General features: G+C 51.8%; 6 protein-coding genes across 6 annotated transcripts; 3 read left to right on the forward strand and 3 right to left on the reverse strand.

The window, feature by feature from the left end:
* Positions 1-214: 214 nt before the first annotated feature.
* On the reverse strand, positions 215-2,335 carry J4E84_000510 (uncharacterized protein; the record flags this gene model as incomplete). Its single annotated transcript, XM_049383148.1, has 1 exon — positions 215-2,335. The coding sequence occupies one exon, from the start codon at positions 2,333-2,335 to the stop codon at positions 215-217; it is 2,121 nt and encodes a 706-aa protein (XP_049248666.1).
* A 371-nt stretch (positions 2,336-2,706) lies between these two features.
* J4E84_000511 (uncharacterized protein) lies at positions 2,707-5,133 on the forward strand (the record flags this gene model as incomplete). Its single annotated transcript, XM_049383149.1, has 1 exon — positions 2,707-5,133. One exon carries the CDS (start codon positions 2,707-2,709, stop codon positions 5,131-5,133), a length of 2,427 nt encoding a protein of 808 aa, XP_049248667.1.
* Positions 5,134-5,230: 97 nt separating this feature from the next.
* Positions 5,231-7,279, reverse strand: J4E84_000512 (uncharacterized protein; the record flags this gene model as incomplete). Its single annotated transcript, XM_049383150.1, has 1 exon — positions 5,231-7,279. The coding sequence occupies one exon, from the start codon at positions 7,277-7,279 to the stop codon at positions 5,231-5,233; it is 2,049 nt and encodes a 682-aa protein (XP_049248668.1).
* A 353-nt stretch (positions 7,280-7,632) lies between these two features.
* On the forward strand, positions 7,633-9,193 carry J4E84_000513 (uncharacterized protein; the record flags this gene model as incomplete). Its single annotated transcript, XM_049383151.1, has 3 exons — positions 7,633-7,681; positions 7,735-7,766; positions 7,889-9,193. The coding sequence occupies 3 exons, from the start codon at positions 7,633-7,635 to the stop codon at positions 9,191-9,193; spliced, it is 1,386 nt and encodes a 461-aa protein (XP_049248669.1).
* Positions 9,194-9,259: 66 nt separating this feature from the next.
* Positions 9,260-10,604, reverse strand: J4E84_000514 (uncharacterized protein; the record flags this gene model as incomplete). Its single annotated transcript, XM_049383152.1, has 2 exons — positions 9,260-9,786; positions 9,833-10,604. The coding sequence occupies 2 exons, from the start codon at positions 10,602-10,604 to the stop codon at positions 9,260-9,262; spliced, it is 1,299 nt and encodes a 432-aa protein (XP_049248670.1).
* An 846-nt stretch (positions 10,605-11,450) lies between these two features.
* Positions 11,451-12,471, forward strand: J4E84_000515 (uncharacterized protein; the record flags this gene model as incomplete). Its single annotated transcript, XM_049383153.1, has 2 exons — positions 11,451-11,534; positions 11,716-12,471. 2 exons carry the CDS (start codon positions 11,451-11,453, stop codon positions 12,469-12,471), a joined length of 840 nt encoding a protein of 279 aa, XP_049248671.1.
* Positions 12,472-13,049: the final 578 nt, after the last annotated feature.

Genomic DNA, 13,049 nt, shown 5'->3' on the forward strand with positions numbered 1-13,049 from the left:
CGAGAAGGATGGAAACCTGGAAGAGATTTAGGTATAATGTGAAGAAAATGCTAGACCTGGGCGTTTCACTTCTAGATCAACAGGGTGTTGCTCTCGCAAACGTCCTCATAGAGATGGGGGAGTTTCCAGAAGCGGATAGTGAAGAGGAAAGGGACGAAGAGAACGACGCTTAGGAATACTCGTGGTGTATGAATGATGTGTTTCAGCAATCACCCTACATGGCCCGCGTAAAACCCTCACACTCTACATCCCAGTGCGACGGCCATACTGGCCCTTTATACCCATCCCAGCCACCACACATCATCCCCACCGCAAGTAGTAAGCCCGCTGAGCTCGGAAAATACGGCGTCGGCACTCTTGTTCCCCCCTCTGGCATTCCTACTTCATCAAAAGCATTGTTCACGTCAAGCAACTGACTAACTGCGCGTTCCGCATCTCCTCTCCTCGCTTCTGTGATAGCCAGCAGTGGGAAATCCCAGCCGTATGAAAAGGGAAAGTTCCAGGTCTCGTGTACTTTGGCGATGGTGTTGTTGAAGATTGTCATGTTCACGCGAGAGTCTGGGGGCAACCAGCCATATATACCTAGAAGTCCCGGATGATCTTCTGTATATTCGGGGGTAGTCCACATGTTTGGTATACCCTCATACGTCACATACGCGTCCTCTTCAATGGGGAAAGGCGCTAGGTTGTCTCGTACGTGTACCCAGGACTCCGGAGTAGATTTGTTTTGCCGCGCTTGCCACTTCGACGCTACGTCGAGACCAAAGCGCCAGTACGCTAGCTCGAACGTCGGATTAATCGTCTCGTTGGGATTAGTATTCTCAGAGACTGGATACATGGGCGGCCCAAGATCGTATTGATTCGTTGCGGAATTCCAGAAGGCATAACTGGCCATGAAGTCCGCCACGCCTGTCAGAATCTCATCCCATTTCTCGAGAGTCTTTTCGGTCGGGAAAGATCGGTATTCCATCTCGGCGAAGTACATGGGATGCGGTTGTTGCCAGATGAGTAGGCTGTTGATCTCGCCTGGCGCAGATCGACCGCTTGAGTCACTCATCTTGCCGAGGCGCGCGCCTTCGTATCCTTGCTTTTCAGCTCGTTCGAAGCTGCTGGGTAGAAAGCGCTCATAGACGCCGATACTGCGATCATAGAGGTCCCATTTCTCCCAGAACATCCAATGGGCTAGATGCCAGAAGACCATTTCCAGGTGAAATTTGCCGTACCATCCATTGTTCACCAAGCCAGACTCTTGTGGGGGATCGTTACCAGCCCCGTTGACCGCAAGAAGATACTGAGAAAGGATGGTGCGACGCTGTAGCTCATTCGCAGAGGCATTGTTGGCTGATGGAAGTGACACGAATGCACCAGTCGACCAGTAGTCTGCCCACCAGCTTTGTGACTTTTGCTTCACTGTCTCTGCAGTGTAAGAGACATTGGCCACCCGAGGAGCGTATGTAACAGTGAACGAGAGCGTCTCAGATCTCTGACTGGCGGCTAGGATGTATTTGTGCTCGTTTCTGTGCAGGCGCGAGAGGCGGGCATAACCTTCCCAAGCGATATCGGCCGTGTATGTTGTTGCATCCAGTACATGCGTGATCGTCGCACCTCTGTTCCTGTATTCATCCGTCGTGGAATGGTTGGAAGTAGCGTTGAAGAGACCAACAAATGGTGCATCGAACTTATTTTTCCCCGTCGCATACGGGAAATCAAAGAAAGCGCCCAGTCCTGCAGTCCTTACCAGGCTGGACGATATGTCTACAGCGATAGTGTCGGTTTCCGGACTTGCAACAGTTGTCACCACAACCTTTTCTCCGTTGATAAAGAAAGTGGATTTGATGACACCTTCCCAGAGCTCCAGCACCTGCTCTTTACCAGCAAGTAGGTCTTCGGTGACGTTCCCTCCTGCGATGCCGCCGAACCACAGTCCAACTCTTCCCAAATTAATACGATGTGGGTTCGCAATCATCCATTGACTGATGTCCTTCTGTTCTGGGTTGGGCTGCGCATAGTTGACGAGGCGATCGTGGGTCCACCAGTCAACACCAGTGTAGTCTGATGGAAGCGTTTGATTTGGTGTCGTTGGCAGAGATTGGTTGTGCCATCCCCAGGATGAAAGAGTATTGTGCGGCAGAAAGGTCTGGAGTCCGGTAATGTCTACACCGAACGCGAAGTTTCCGTTGCCAACCTGGACTGGGCTGTATGGGTTCGATTGGCTGAGCTTGATATTATACTGCTGGACAATCGACTTGCGATCGATTTTGCTCTCCACGACAGGCGATGTGAGAGAGAGTAAATATAGAACTTTGGCCCACTTCCTTAGTCGCAGTGGAAACATAATGGCTTTGTGATTCGTTAGCAACGCTTCTACCCGCTCGTCTTTATATAGCTTATGACGGCATCCTCTCCCGCCCTACTTTGATTAAGTTCCCGGTTGATCGTCCCCAGCGGCGGGGTCAACCATTGATTGCATAGCGTCGGGATAAATACCACCGAACACCATGAGATACAGTCACGTCCTGCTACACATCAGCAATGCGATGAGTGATCAACCGGTGATGTGCGCAACCGAGAATGTGCCCACGTGGGGCTGTGGGCCACCGGCACGTGCACGCGCGTAGCACGCTAGTAGGCTTATCGATAACGATCTTGGGAAGAGCGGAAAAGTTTTGGCAACGTGAAACGCGGGTTCCAATCGCAACAACGAAGATGTCCAACGGAAAGAGCAGCGAACCAAAAGTTGACGGCGCGAAGGACCTCCCCGTGGAACTGAAGAAAGGCAAGAAGAGAAAGAGAGTTCAGCCAGCGAAAGATGGCTGGAGTGGCAAGAAGGGAGCCGGCGTGTTGATCAAGTTCGACCATTCCGACGATGACACCCCCAGTTCTACTGCAGAGCACCCTAAGCCCGTCGCCGAGCCCAAACGAACGGAAAGTGTTGTCGAAACTCCAGTTGCGCGGCAAGCAGAGGCGTACAAGCGCACGAAATTAGATGCACCTCAACCTATCAAACCTCAACCAAACCCCGGACAACAAGCTCGACCAAAGAACAAACAGGCCGACAGACCTCGTACCTCTCAACAAGACTTAAGAGTACCGTCGCATGTCATTCAGAAGCGTGATGAGTTGCGGCTTGTCCGCAAGTCGCTTCCAATATGGCCTCAAGCGGACATCATCAGAGCAGCTCTGCAAAGAAACAACGTCCTCGTGCTGACCGGAGAGACTGGTTCCGGAAAATCGACACAAGTGCCGCAATTTTTGGCCAATGAGTCCTGGTGTACCGGGTGTATAGCGATCACGCAACCTCGAAGAGTGGCGGCGATCTCCCTGGCACGACGCGTCGCGGATGAGATGGGTAGCTTACTTGGAGACAAAGGCCCTACTGCCAAGGTTGGATACAGCGTTCGTTTCGACACTGCGGCTGGAAAGCACACCAAAGTCAAGTTTCTGACGGAGGGTATGCTGCTTCAAGAGATGCTCAGAGATCCCAACATGTTGCAGTACAGCGCCGTTGTAGTAGATGAGGTCCACGAAAGAAGTGTAAATGTCGACTTGATCCTTGGGTTCTTACGCAATCTATTATCAGCTAAAGAAGGTAGCGTGGCGAGGAAGCATCCGCTCAAAGTCGTAGTAATGAGTGCTACGGCAGACGTGGAAAGTCTCGTCAAGTTCTTCGGAGACAGTCAGCCTGTGTCGAACACCGAGAAGGCGATCGCGAAACCTACTACGGAAAGTAAAGGAAACGTTTCGACATGCTTTGTAGAGGGACGGCAATACCCCGTCAAAACAGTATACTTGCCGCAACCAACACAAGACTGGGTCGAAGCAGCTCTCAAGCTCGTCTTCCAAATACATTACAAGGAGCCTCTGCCAGGCGACATACTGGTCTTTCTCACAGGTCAAGATACTATCGAGGGACTCGAAAAGCTCATCAACGACTATGCTGAGAACATGGACGACGACGTCCCTAAACTTCTTGCGCTACCTCTTTTCGCCGCCCTTCCACAACACGCCCAACAGCGCATCTTCCAGCCAACGCCCTATCGCACACGCCGCGTCATCCTCGCAACAAACATCGCCGAAACATCAGTCACTGTCCCTGGCGTCCGCTTTGTGATTGACTGCGGAAAATCGAAGATAAAGCAATTTCGCAGTCGCCTAGGTCTCGAATCGCTGCTTGTGAAGCCAATCTCCAAGTCTGCAGCTATCCAACGCAAAGGTCGAGCTGGTCGTGAAGCACCTGGCCAGTGTTATCGGTTGTATACTGAAAACGGCTACGAAACTATGGAAGAACGTACCACGCCCGAGATTCTGCGTTGCGACCTCAGTCAGGCTATTCTGACAATGAAGGCGCGAGGTGTCGATGACGTACTCGGCTTTCCATTCCTTGATCGGCCACCACGAGAAGCTCTAGAGAAGGCTCTTCTGCAACTACTGCACTTGCAAGCGTTGACAGACACCGGTGAAATCAGCGACATTGGTCTCAAAATTGCCAAGTTCCCGCTCACGCCCACGCTAGGCCGAGTGCTAGTCGAAGCAGCAAAGCCAGAGCGCGACTGCCTACTCGACGTGATCGATATCATATCCGCACTCAGCGTCGAGGAGGTCTTCCTGAATCTTGTCACCGAAGAGCGCAAGGAAGAGGCAGAGGAAGTCCGGCGTGAGCTATATCGTCGAGAAGGCGACCACCTCACACTTCTCATTACTGTTCAGCGATACGCCGCCGAACTGAAGTCACAGCGTCGCGCTTGGTGTGACAAGCACTACGTATCCCACCGCGCAATGGAGAACGTAATGAATATCAGGAAACAGCTGCGGGAACAGTGTAGACAGCAGAAGCTGCTCTCGGCTGACGACGCAGAGTCCGATAATGCACCTTCGGAAGCTAGGAGTCAAGCCATATTAGCATGCATGCTGCGTGGCTTCATCTCCAATACAGCGAGATTGATGCCAGATGGTAGCTACAAGACGATGATCGGTAACCAAACGGTGGCGATTCATCCCAGCTCAGTGCTGTTTGGAAAGAAGTTGGAGGCTATCGTGTTTAATGAGTTTGTATTTACTGGCAAGGCGTGGGCGAAGCGTGTCAGTTCAGTCCAGCTAGACTGGGTGTCTGAAGTAGTTGAAGCCATCATGTAAATTAGGCGATAGCGTTTTTACTTCTTCAACTAGACTTTTGTTCTTGAGCAATATATGTACATGCCAAGCTTCAACTTCCGCAAGCTCGTCTCTGGTACTATCTTCTCCTCCCCACTCCAGCGCCTTCCTTATCCGCCAGACTAACGACCTCACCGATGCCCGCTGCCTCCTGTTCATCTTCAAGCGCACGAATCTCCTCCCTGCAATCCCACCACTTCTCCTCTGCCCTCTCGAATGCCATCTTCTTGACTTCTTTCGGACTCTTCTCTGCGCTCTTTCCCTTCCTGTCCAACTCTTCCAGGATGATATTCTGCCATTGCTCTGAAGTGCGCGCGTAAAAGTCGCGCAAGGATTCGAAGGGACGGGGGTGTGGAAGCGTGTCGGCGAGCGCGGATATCTCTTCCTGGGGACCAAGGTCTTCGGAGTGAATGGGTGCAACGGCAGGAGACTCTGTGACACTCGTGGGTGCTGTCGATACAGACTTGTCGTCCTCCTCACCTTCTTCATCGTCCTCAGAGTCTTCTTCGTCTTCTTCGTCCGAGTCGGCTTCATCCTCACTGCCTTGCCAGTCTTCGAGCTCGCGCTTGAAGATTTCTGTGACACCGTCCAGATGGTTGAGGTTGACAGACCAGAGCTCATCGAAGGTGAACTCGCGGTCGCCTTTCTCGTAGGTACCACCGTAGATGTAGAGTGTATCAGCTTGAACCGTAAGTGCGGCATTGAAACGTGGATGTGGGAACTCGAATATCTTCGGCTTCTCTGGACGTGCCTCTTCCTCTTCTTCCTCTTCCTTCGCTTTCTTCGCTTCGTCGTCCGAATCCGCATCTGTAACTACACCGGCTTTCATTTCGAGAGCCTTGAGATTAGCTAGCAGCTCTTCTTCTGCGGCCTTGCCACGATCCCGTCGGCTGATGTTCGCTTGCTGTGCAGCCTTCTTGTTTGCGTTAAGCTTCGGCCGACGTAGAGTGAGTGGCATATATCGGTTGCGCTCGACATTCCAGATAAACAGCTGATTGAAGAACTCAGAGTCAATGCCCTCTTCACTCTCTTCTACATCATGCACACCACCGAAAAGAACACCGCGACCCTTGTGGTAAGCCATTGTCGCACCTGCACGTGGTGGGTTTGGCGCATTCGCGGGCTTCTTTCGCTTCTCCCAAGACACAGTTGGAAGGGTAGTGGATGGTTGATCAGCAGGTGGTGGTGTGATACGTATGAACCAGGTGTCGTCGTGAACCTTAGGCTTTAGCACCATGCGCGATGCCGGACCGCCACTGCTGCTCTTCTTGCCCTTGCCTTGTTGCTGTTGCTTGCCACCAGCTTGCGTCTTGACACGAGAGTAACCGCCATAGATGACTGCGCCTTGCTCGTGCGGCAACAAACTGAAACTCGATCGTGCATCTGGTACTGCGCGAGCTGCTTGCAGTTTTGGCGTGTGCCATGAGAAGTTGACGCAGTCGTAGATCCAAAGATCATTCAAGTATTTGGTAGTCGCAGACGTATCCTGGAAACCTCCAAATAAGATGATGTACTGTTTGAAGCCAACCATGCGATGTCCACTCCGTGCTGGTGGGGCAGCGGTCTTGCTCTTTCCCTCCATGCGCGTCCATTCTCGAGAGACCGGATCGAGCTTCCAGAAGTCGTTGTAGTGATAGAAGGTCCCTTGCTTCGGAGAGCTGAACTCTCCACCAAACAGGTAGATTTCTTTCGTGTTGGCAGCGCGACACCAAGCGTGTCCAGATCGAGGAAGTGGTGAGTTCGGACTTGTGACCTGCTTCCAAGAATCCTGCTTGACGTTGTAAATCATGAGATCGTTGAAGAACTTGGCGGTGGCTCCGTTGAAGTATTCGCCTCCGAACAAGAAGATCTCATTCTCGTTCGCTGGGTTGGCGAGGAGCGTGCTCGAAGTTCGGGCAGACGGCGGCTCAGCGGGTATTTCGGTGATAGCATGGTGTTGTTCCTGCTCTTTTGCATATTGGGCTAAGATATCATCCAGGTCAACATCTTCCGCATCAGAGTCGACTTCCTGTGTTTTGGATGCGACCTTTTTGTCTTTCTTGCCTGCCTTCTTCTCTTGCTTAGCAGCCTTTGCAGCCTTAGCTGCTGCTTTGCCTCCCGCTGCCGCCTTCTTCTTATCTTTAGCCATGTTTCAGATTCGAAAACGAGACGACGCAGTTGTGTAAAGGCAGTGTGGTGACTACTCGGTCTGCGGTGGAAAGTTCTCCGCGTTTGCCCCTCAGTTGTAAATTTTCCCAGCGCCGACGTTGATGATACACCACCTTGTTCCTAGTGATGCGAATGACGGGTCGATCAAGGCTAGAGTGTTTGAATCGTAATTATTGTAACGATTAAGCGCAAACTTACGGTTGCGGATTGTCGCGTGCAGCGCCTTCAATATCGCCAATCCTTCGGAGCAGGCACTACGGAGTTGGGGGCTTATCGATAAGACCGTATACATTCACTCCCCACCTTGCACCCGACACTTGTTCAACTACAAACATGATACAAGCAGCAAAGATCCTCGAGCAAAGGTCTCACTTGGTGCCGGGTAATTACGTTGTTTCTGTTCCATCTACAACGACTCATGCTAATTACACATAGGCAAGCTCCGGATAACGGAGCACTTCTTCCAGGTACCCAGAGATTACTGTATGCAGTCCTCTCATCCATTAGACAACAGATGAATCTGAAACTTATGGCCTTGGATAAGGCAATTGATCTGAAAATTGAGCGATGACAAAGATTGTGCTGACAGTTCCATCTCGAAGCGAACCCTTCAGCAGGAACGATCCAACTCTTCGCTCGCTCGGCTCTGAAAGCCGAGAAGCCTGCAGACTACACGCCCACTTCGCACCTCGATCGCGCGAAAACTCAACTCCCATGGCTCATCTACTTACAGGGCGGCCCGGGCTTCGAATGTCGTAGTCCCGAGAAGGTATCCTGGACTCAGACCATTCTCGAAAAAGGCTACCAAGTGCTCATGCTGGATCAACGTGGCACTGGTCTCTCAACAGCCATCAGCCAGTCAAGTCTACAATTGAGAGGCGATGAGAAGGTACAAGCAGAGTATATGAAGAGTTTCAGGGCTGATAGTATCGTCAAAGACTGTGAGGCTGTAAGGAAAGCCCTGACAGAAGACTATCCCGAAGAGAAGAAGAAATGGAGTATCATGGGTCAGAGCTTCGGCGGCTTCTGCTGCTTGACCTATCTGTCTTTCTTCCCCGAGGGAGTCAAAGAGGCGTTCCTGTTCGGCGGTCTGCCACCCCTCAGAGACGGGCCTGATGAAGTTTACGAGCGGCTTTACGCGCGTGTCAAGAGCAGGAACGAGGGATACTACGCGAAGTATCCTGAAGATGTCGACCGCGTCAAACGCATTGTCAAGCTTCTCTCACGTTTCGGAGACACTACGGTGCGCGTACAAGGCGGCGAAGGCTATCTCTCTGCACGTCGATTTCTACAACTGGGAATCTACTTTGGCAAGCATGGAGGCTTCGATGACGTCCACGAGTTTGTGCTTCGCGCTGATACCGATCTGACCCAATTCGGGCATCTTACACGACCTACTGTACTCGCATTGGAGGCAGCGCAGAGCTGGGACTCCAATGTCATATATGCTCTCCTCCATGAACCCATCTACTGTCAAGGCCAGGCCTCGAATTGGTCTGCGGAGCGTCTACTCCCGAAATATCCTGAGTTCTCACTCTCGCGCGTAGATGGAGATGAGCCTGTCTACTTCACAGGCGAGATGATCTACCCTTTTATGTTCGATGTTTACCCGGAGCTCGCTAAGCTCAAGACTGTTGGTAACCTCTTAGCTGAAGAGAAAGATTGGCCGCAACTGTACGAAAAAGAGCAATTGAGAAAGAACGAGGTACCGGCCTATGCTGCAGTCTACATGGACGACATGTACGTTGACCTCGACCTGAGTATGGAGACGGCGAACACCATCAAAGGCTGCAAGACTTTCATCACGAACACAATGTATCACAACGGGATTGGTGCCAAGACAGACGAAGTGTTGAAGCAGATCTTCGCTCTGAGAGATGATGTCATTGATTAGACACGAGGCTTTGTCGAGCATCGAGACTTGTCGACCGGAGTATAACTTGGGGAACATATCTCAATTTCATTGTTTCATGATCTGCTGCGCTTGCTCCAATTGCGCCTCTAAGTCAATGTCCCAGATCCATCGCATTCTATGCTTATAGCTTTCCTCAATTTTTTCAAGGTCGTCCCCGAACAGTTCGAATTCATACATTTGACCAGCTTCGTGGCTTGTCTTCACGATCTTCTGCGTCCTCTCTCGTCTGACTTGGTCGAAGGCGCTGAATGCTCGCTGCAAACCATTGACGTCGTTCGCGTCCTTGACCAGATTGGCGAGGATGTAAGAGTCTTCTATACACTGGCCGGCACCAGCCCCTTGGTGAGGCGTGGTCGCGTGCGCTGCATCTCCAAGCAAGCAAACGCGGCCCTTTGTGTATGTGTCGCAGGGTGGATGCTCGAACAGCGCCCAGATGTCTGGCTTCTGCATGGCCTTGACAATCTTCGTGACATGTGGGCCCCAGCCTTGGAAGTCGTCTTCCATTTCCTGTTTCGATGTGGCCACAACCCACTTCTCGTCTTCCCAGGTATCGCGAGAGCTAAATGCAACCACTGTGGCTGTTAGCAAGACAGCACTTTCGACGATGACTAGCCTTACCGTTCATCGTATTGCCATGCGCAATTGGAAAGGTGAGCAAGTGGCCATGGTATCCAAGATACATCTGGCTGTTCCGCGCTGCATCATCACCCAGTATCTCCACAGCTTCATCCATAGGTATCAGCCCTCGATAAGCGTACTTTCCGGAGAATACAGCCTTGGAGGCAGGGTTATCTCTCCCAACTAGCCACTTTCGCGTTAAAGACTTGATGCCGTCGCATCCAATTACAGCGCTGTGTTGTGCGGTGGAACCGTCAGCGAACGTGAGCACTACATCTCCAGAGCCATCTTGAGCCTCGCCGAGCTCTACAAGTCTCTTATCGAATTTGGCAACATCGTCAGGCATCTCTTTGACGAGTTCGTCAAGGAAGTGAGCTCTGTACACGCCGCCGCGTCCTCCTCCCGAGTGCATAGGCACATCGAACAGGGCATCGCCGACCTTCTTGCCTTCCCTCACGTATCCTTCCTTGTCTTCTTTCCTAGCATCACCCACCCGTATCGTGAACCATGAGTCGGACTTGGAATTGTCCGCATTGCCTGTCTTGCATTTCAAGAAAGCCTGGTATATTTTAGGAGACAGGAGCTCCATGGCACGGCCGGCATTAGGTCCAAACGCAACCCCAGCACCAATTTCGCCAAAGTGTGGTGCGGCTTCGTAAATCGTAAGGGGGATATCGTACTGGAGGAGGCCTATTGCGAGGCAGAGGCCGGATATCCCACCGCCTACTACGGCGAGCGAGCAGGGTTTCGAAGAGGAGCCTGTGGAAGCCATTGTGATGTCCCGAGAGTATAGGCGTACGGTTGAGGGAACTGTCTTTCTGTGTGCTGTTAGCTTGATATCAACGACGCGACTGCATCGTGCAATGGAAAGAGAACTTGACGCTTGCCAATCACCGCTATGCGCACTTACTTTGGTTCTGATCCGAAAGTCACACCGACCTCGGGACGATGAGAGACGACAGATCAGTCAACGTCATTGACTGCGGACTTATGCAATAGCCCTGCAGCACCCAAATAACAAATCATCCACTTGCTAACACGCGACGACATACGCGTCATATTAGCAAGTGCACTACCCGATACCGAGCGCATTGCAGCACACCCCATCCGAGAGAGCAAGCGTCTGGTGGCGATTGGCGACGCGCTGCTATGTGGGGTCTGGAAGGTAAACATGTGGGGTAAGCATTCGGGAACAAAGTCGGCGGTTGAGGCATCGCGCGACGGCCTCAGGGATTATGGCTGGCGCTAAACCATTTGGAAGACCAAGATGCCGCTTCGACCTAACCGAGTGCCGAACACGACCTGGCCACGATGCCTTCTGAAAGCGCGATCTGCAATGGGCGTGCATCCCTGACCCATCTGGAATTTCCGATAATCGTAAGTTGCTGTTCGCGTGTGTGTGAAGTGCCTTCCTAGGCAAGTGTAAACGTGACCTTCGTGCTAGCCTCTATGCCGTCATCAGGTCGCTCTTTTGTACATCATCATTACAGGCAATACCCTTCTCGACCCACTGACACAAAAACACCCGCTGCAGGTACTAACGTCGTAATAGTTCATCCTCAACACTGCCTGGTTTATTGCGTTTAGTACCTCTAATTCCCGCTAAGTCCGATCATCGATGCCGCCCACATCCTACGCTGCTCCACAGCCTCCGAGTGAAGAGGGGGAGAAGCCAGTCACAGTCTTAGTTACGGGGTTTGGAGTAAGTTTTAATCTCTTTCCTGTGCCGATAATCAATTCAAGGCCTCCCAATCATGTCTAAGTGAGACCTGGATCAACTTTCTCACATTCCGGTGTTCCAGAGCATGCCTTGATCTGCCTCATCGACATGTTTCCAGCCAGACGGTTGGGTGGATTCAAGAAATTGACTAACGTAAACCTAGCCCTTTCTAGAGAAGTTTCCAAAGAACTCTTCTTGGGAGATTGCGTCTACACTTCCGGCCCTGATACCAAAGTCACCCAAGAACCAAACGCCGATAAACATACACGTTCACTACGAGCCTATCCGCGTGGCATACAATAATGTCGTCAATCTCGTTCCCGAGCTCCTTCCACCAGCCAACCCTCTCTACCCTCCTCCAGATGTCGTGCTGCACATCGGCCTAGCAGCTGGACGGAAATACTTCGCCATCGAGCAAGGGTCTCAAGGGCGTGGATATGGGAAGATTCCTGACGTAGATGGCCAACGATTCGACGATTCTGAAATGGAAAAGCACTTCCCATCTTCAAAGTATCCGCCCAAGCTGAACACTAGCTTTGATACATCCGAGGTCCTCGCACACTGGAAAGCCAATCTGGGGTACACATCTGTTGATGGCACTACGACTGACGAAGGATGCCCCGACGTACGGATTAGTAACGATGCGGGAAACTTCTTGTGTGGCTTCATCTACTACAACAGCCTAGCGCACTGCTTCGGTCTCAAGCAAGACGAGAGGCCTGTCGTGTTCCTCCACGTACCCGATCTAAGTGATAGTGCGGACAAGCTGAGAGAAGGATGGGAAGCTACAGTCGCGCTAATTAAGGCCTTGGTCCAAAGTAGCCGGAAAGCGGGTGGCAGGGTCGTTGACGGAGATAAGAAGAATGAAAAACGGGAGAATGGCACCGAAGGAACGCACACGGATAACAACTTTGCATAGAAGGATCAGAGAAAGGCGCAAGGAGTGGTGGTTCTCATGCAAGCATGCCACTGCCGACCCGGATTGGTTAGAGCAGAACGCCCTTTTGAGCCCCGCAATATTCTTGGCCGTAAGCATGGGGATTCATCAATTGGTTAGACATCATCTATATCTCGCTTCCAATCGACTCTTACGCCCGTAAGGGGTTCCTCGGGTGGATGGCTATCTGAGTCACAGGGAACTGAGTAGTGTTTCCAATAAGTCTTGTCTTGGCCAACGCGTGTTGAATTGATATACGATACTGGGGATGTTGCAGATATGCCTCCACATCTATACCGACAGCGCTCGCCACAATCAGTACCCGGAAAGACTGCTGTAATCTTGGTTAACTCACTATTAAACCTGTCAACAATATGCCTTCATCAACACTATCTACCCAGCCAGCTACGCACATCCTGTCCCTTGCAAACTACACGACTCATCATCTCGTTCCCCTCACCTCCAAACCCCTTACCCCCCTTCCCTCCTCCTCCCTCCGCCTCCGTACCAAAATCCTAGGCCTTACAACAAACAACCTTTCCTACGCACGCATCGGCCAC

The sequence above is a fragment of the Alternaria hordeiaustralica genome (genome assembly GCF_023758085.1).
Source record: "Alternaria hordeiaustralica strain BMP 2776 chromosome Unknown scaffold_1, whole genome shotgun sequence".
In the NCBI taxonomy this organism is placed as follows: Eukaryota; Fungi; Ascomycota; class Dothideomycetes; order Pleosporales; family Pleosporaceae; genus Alternaria; species Alternaria hordeiaustralica.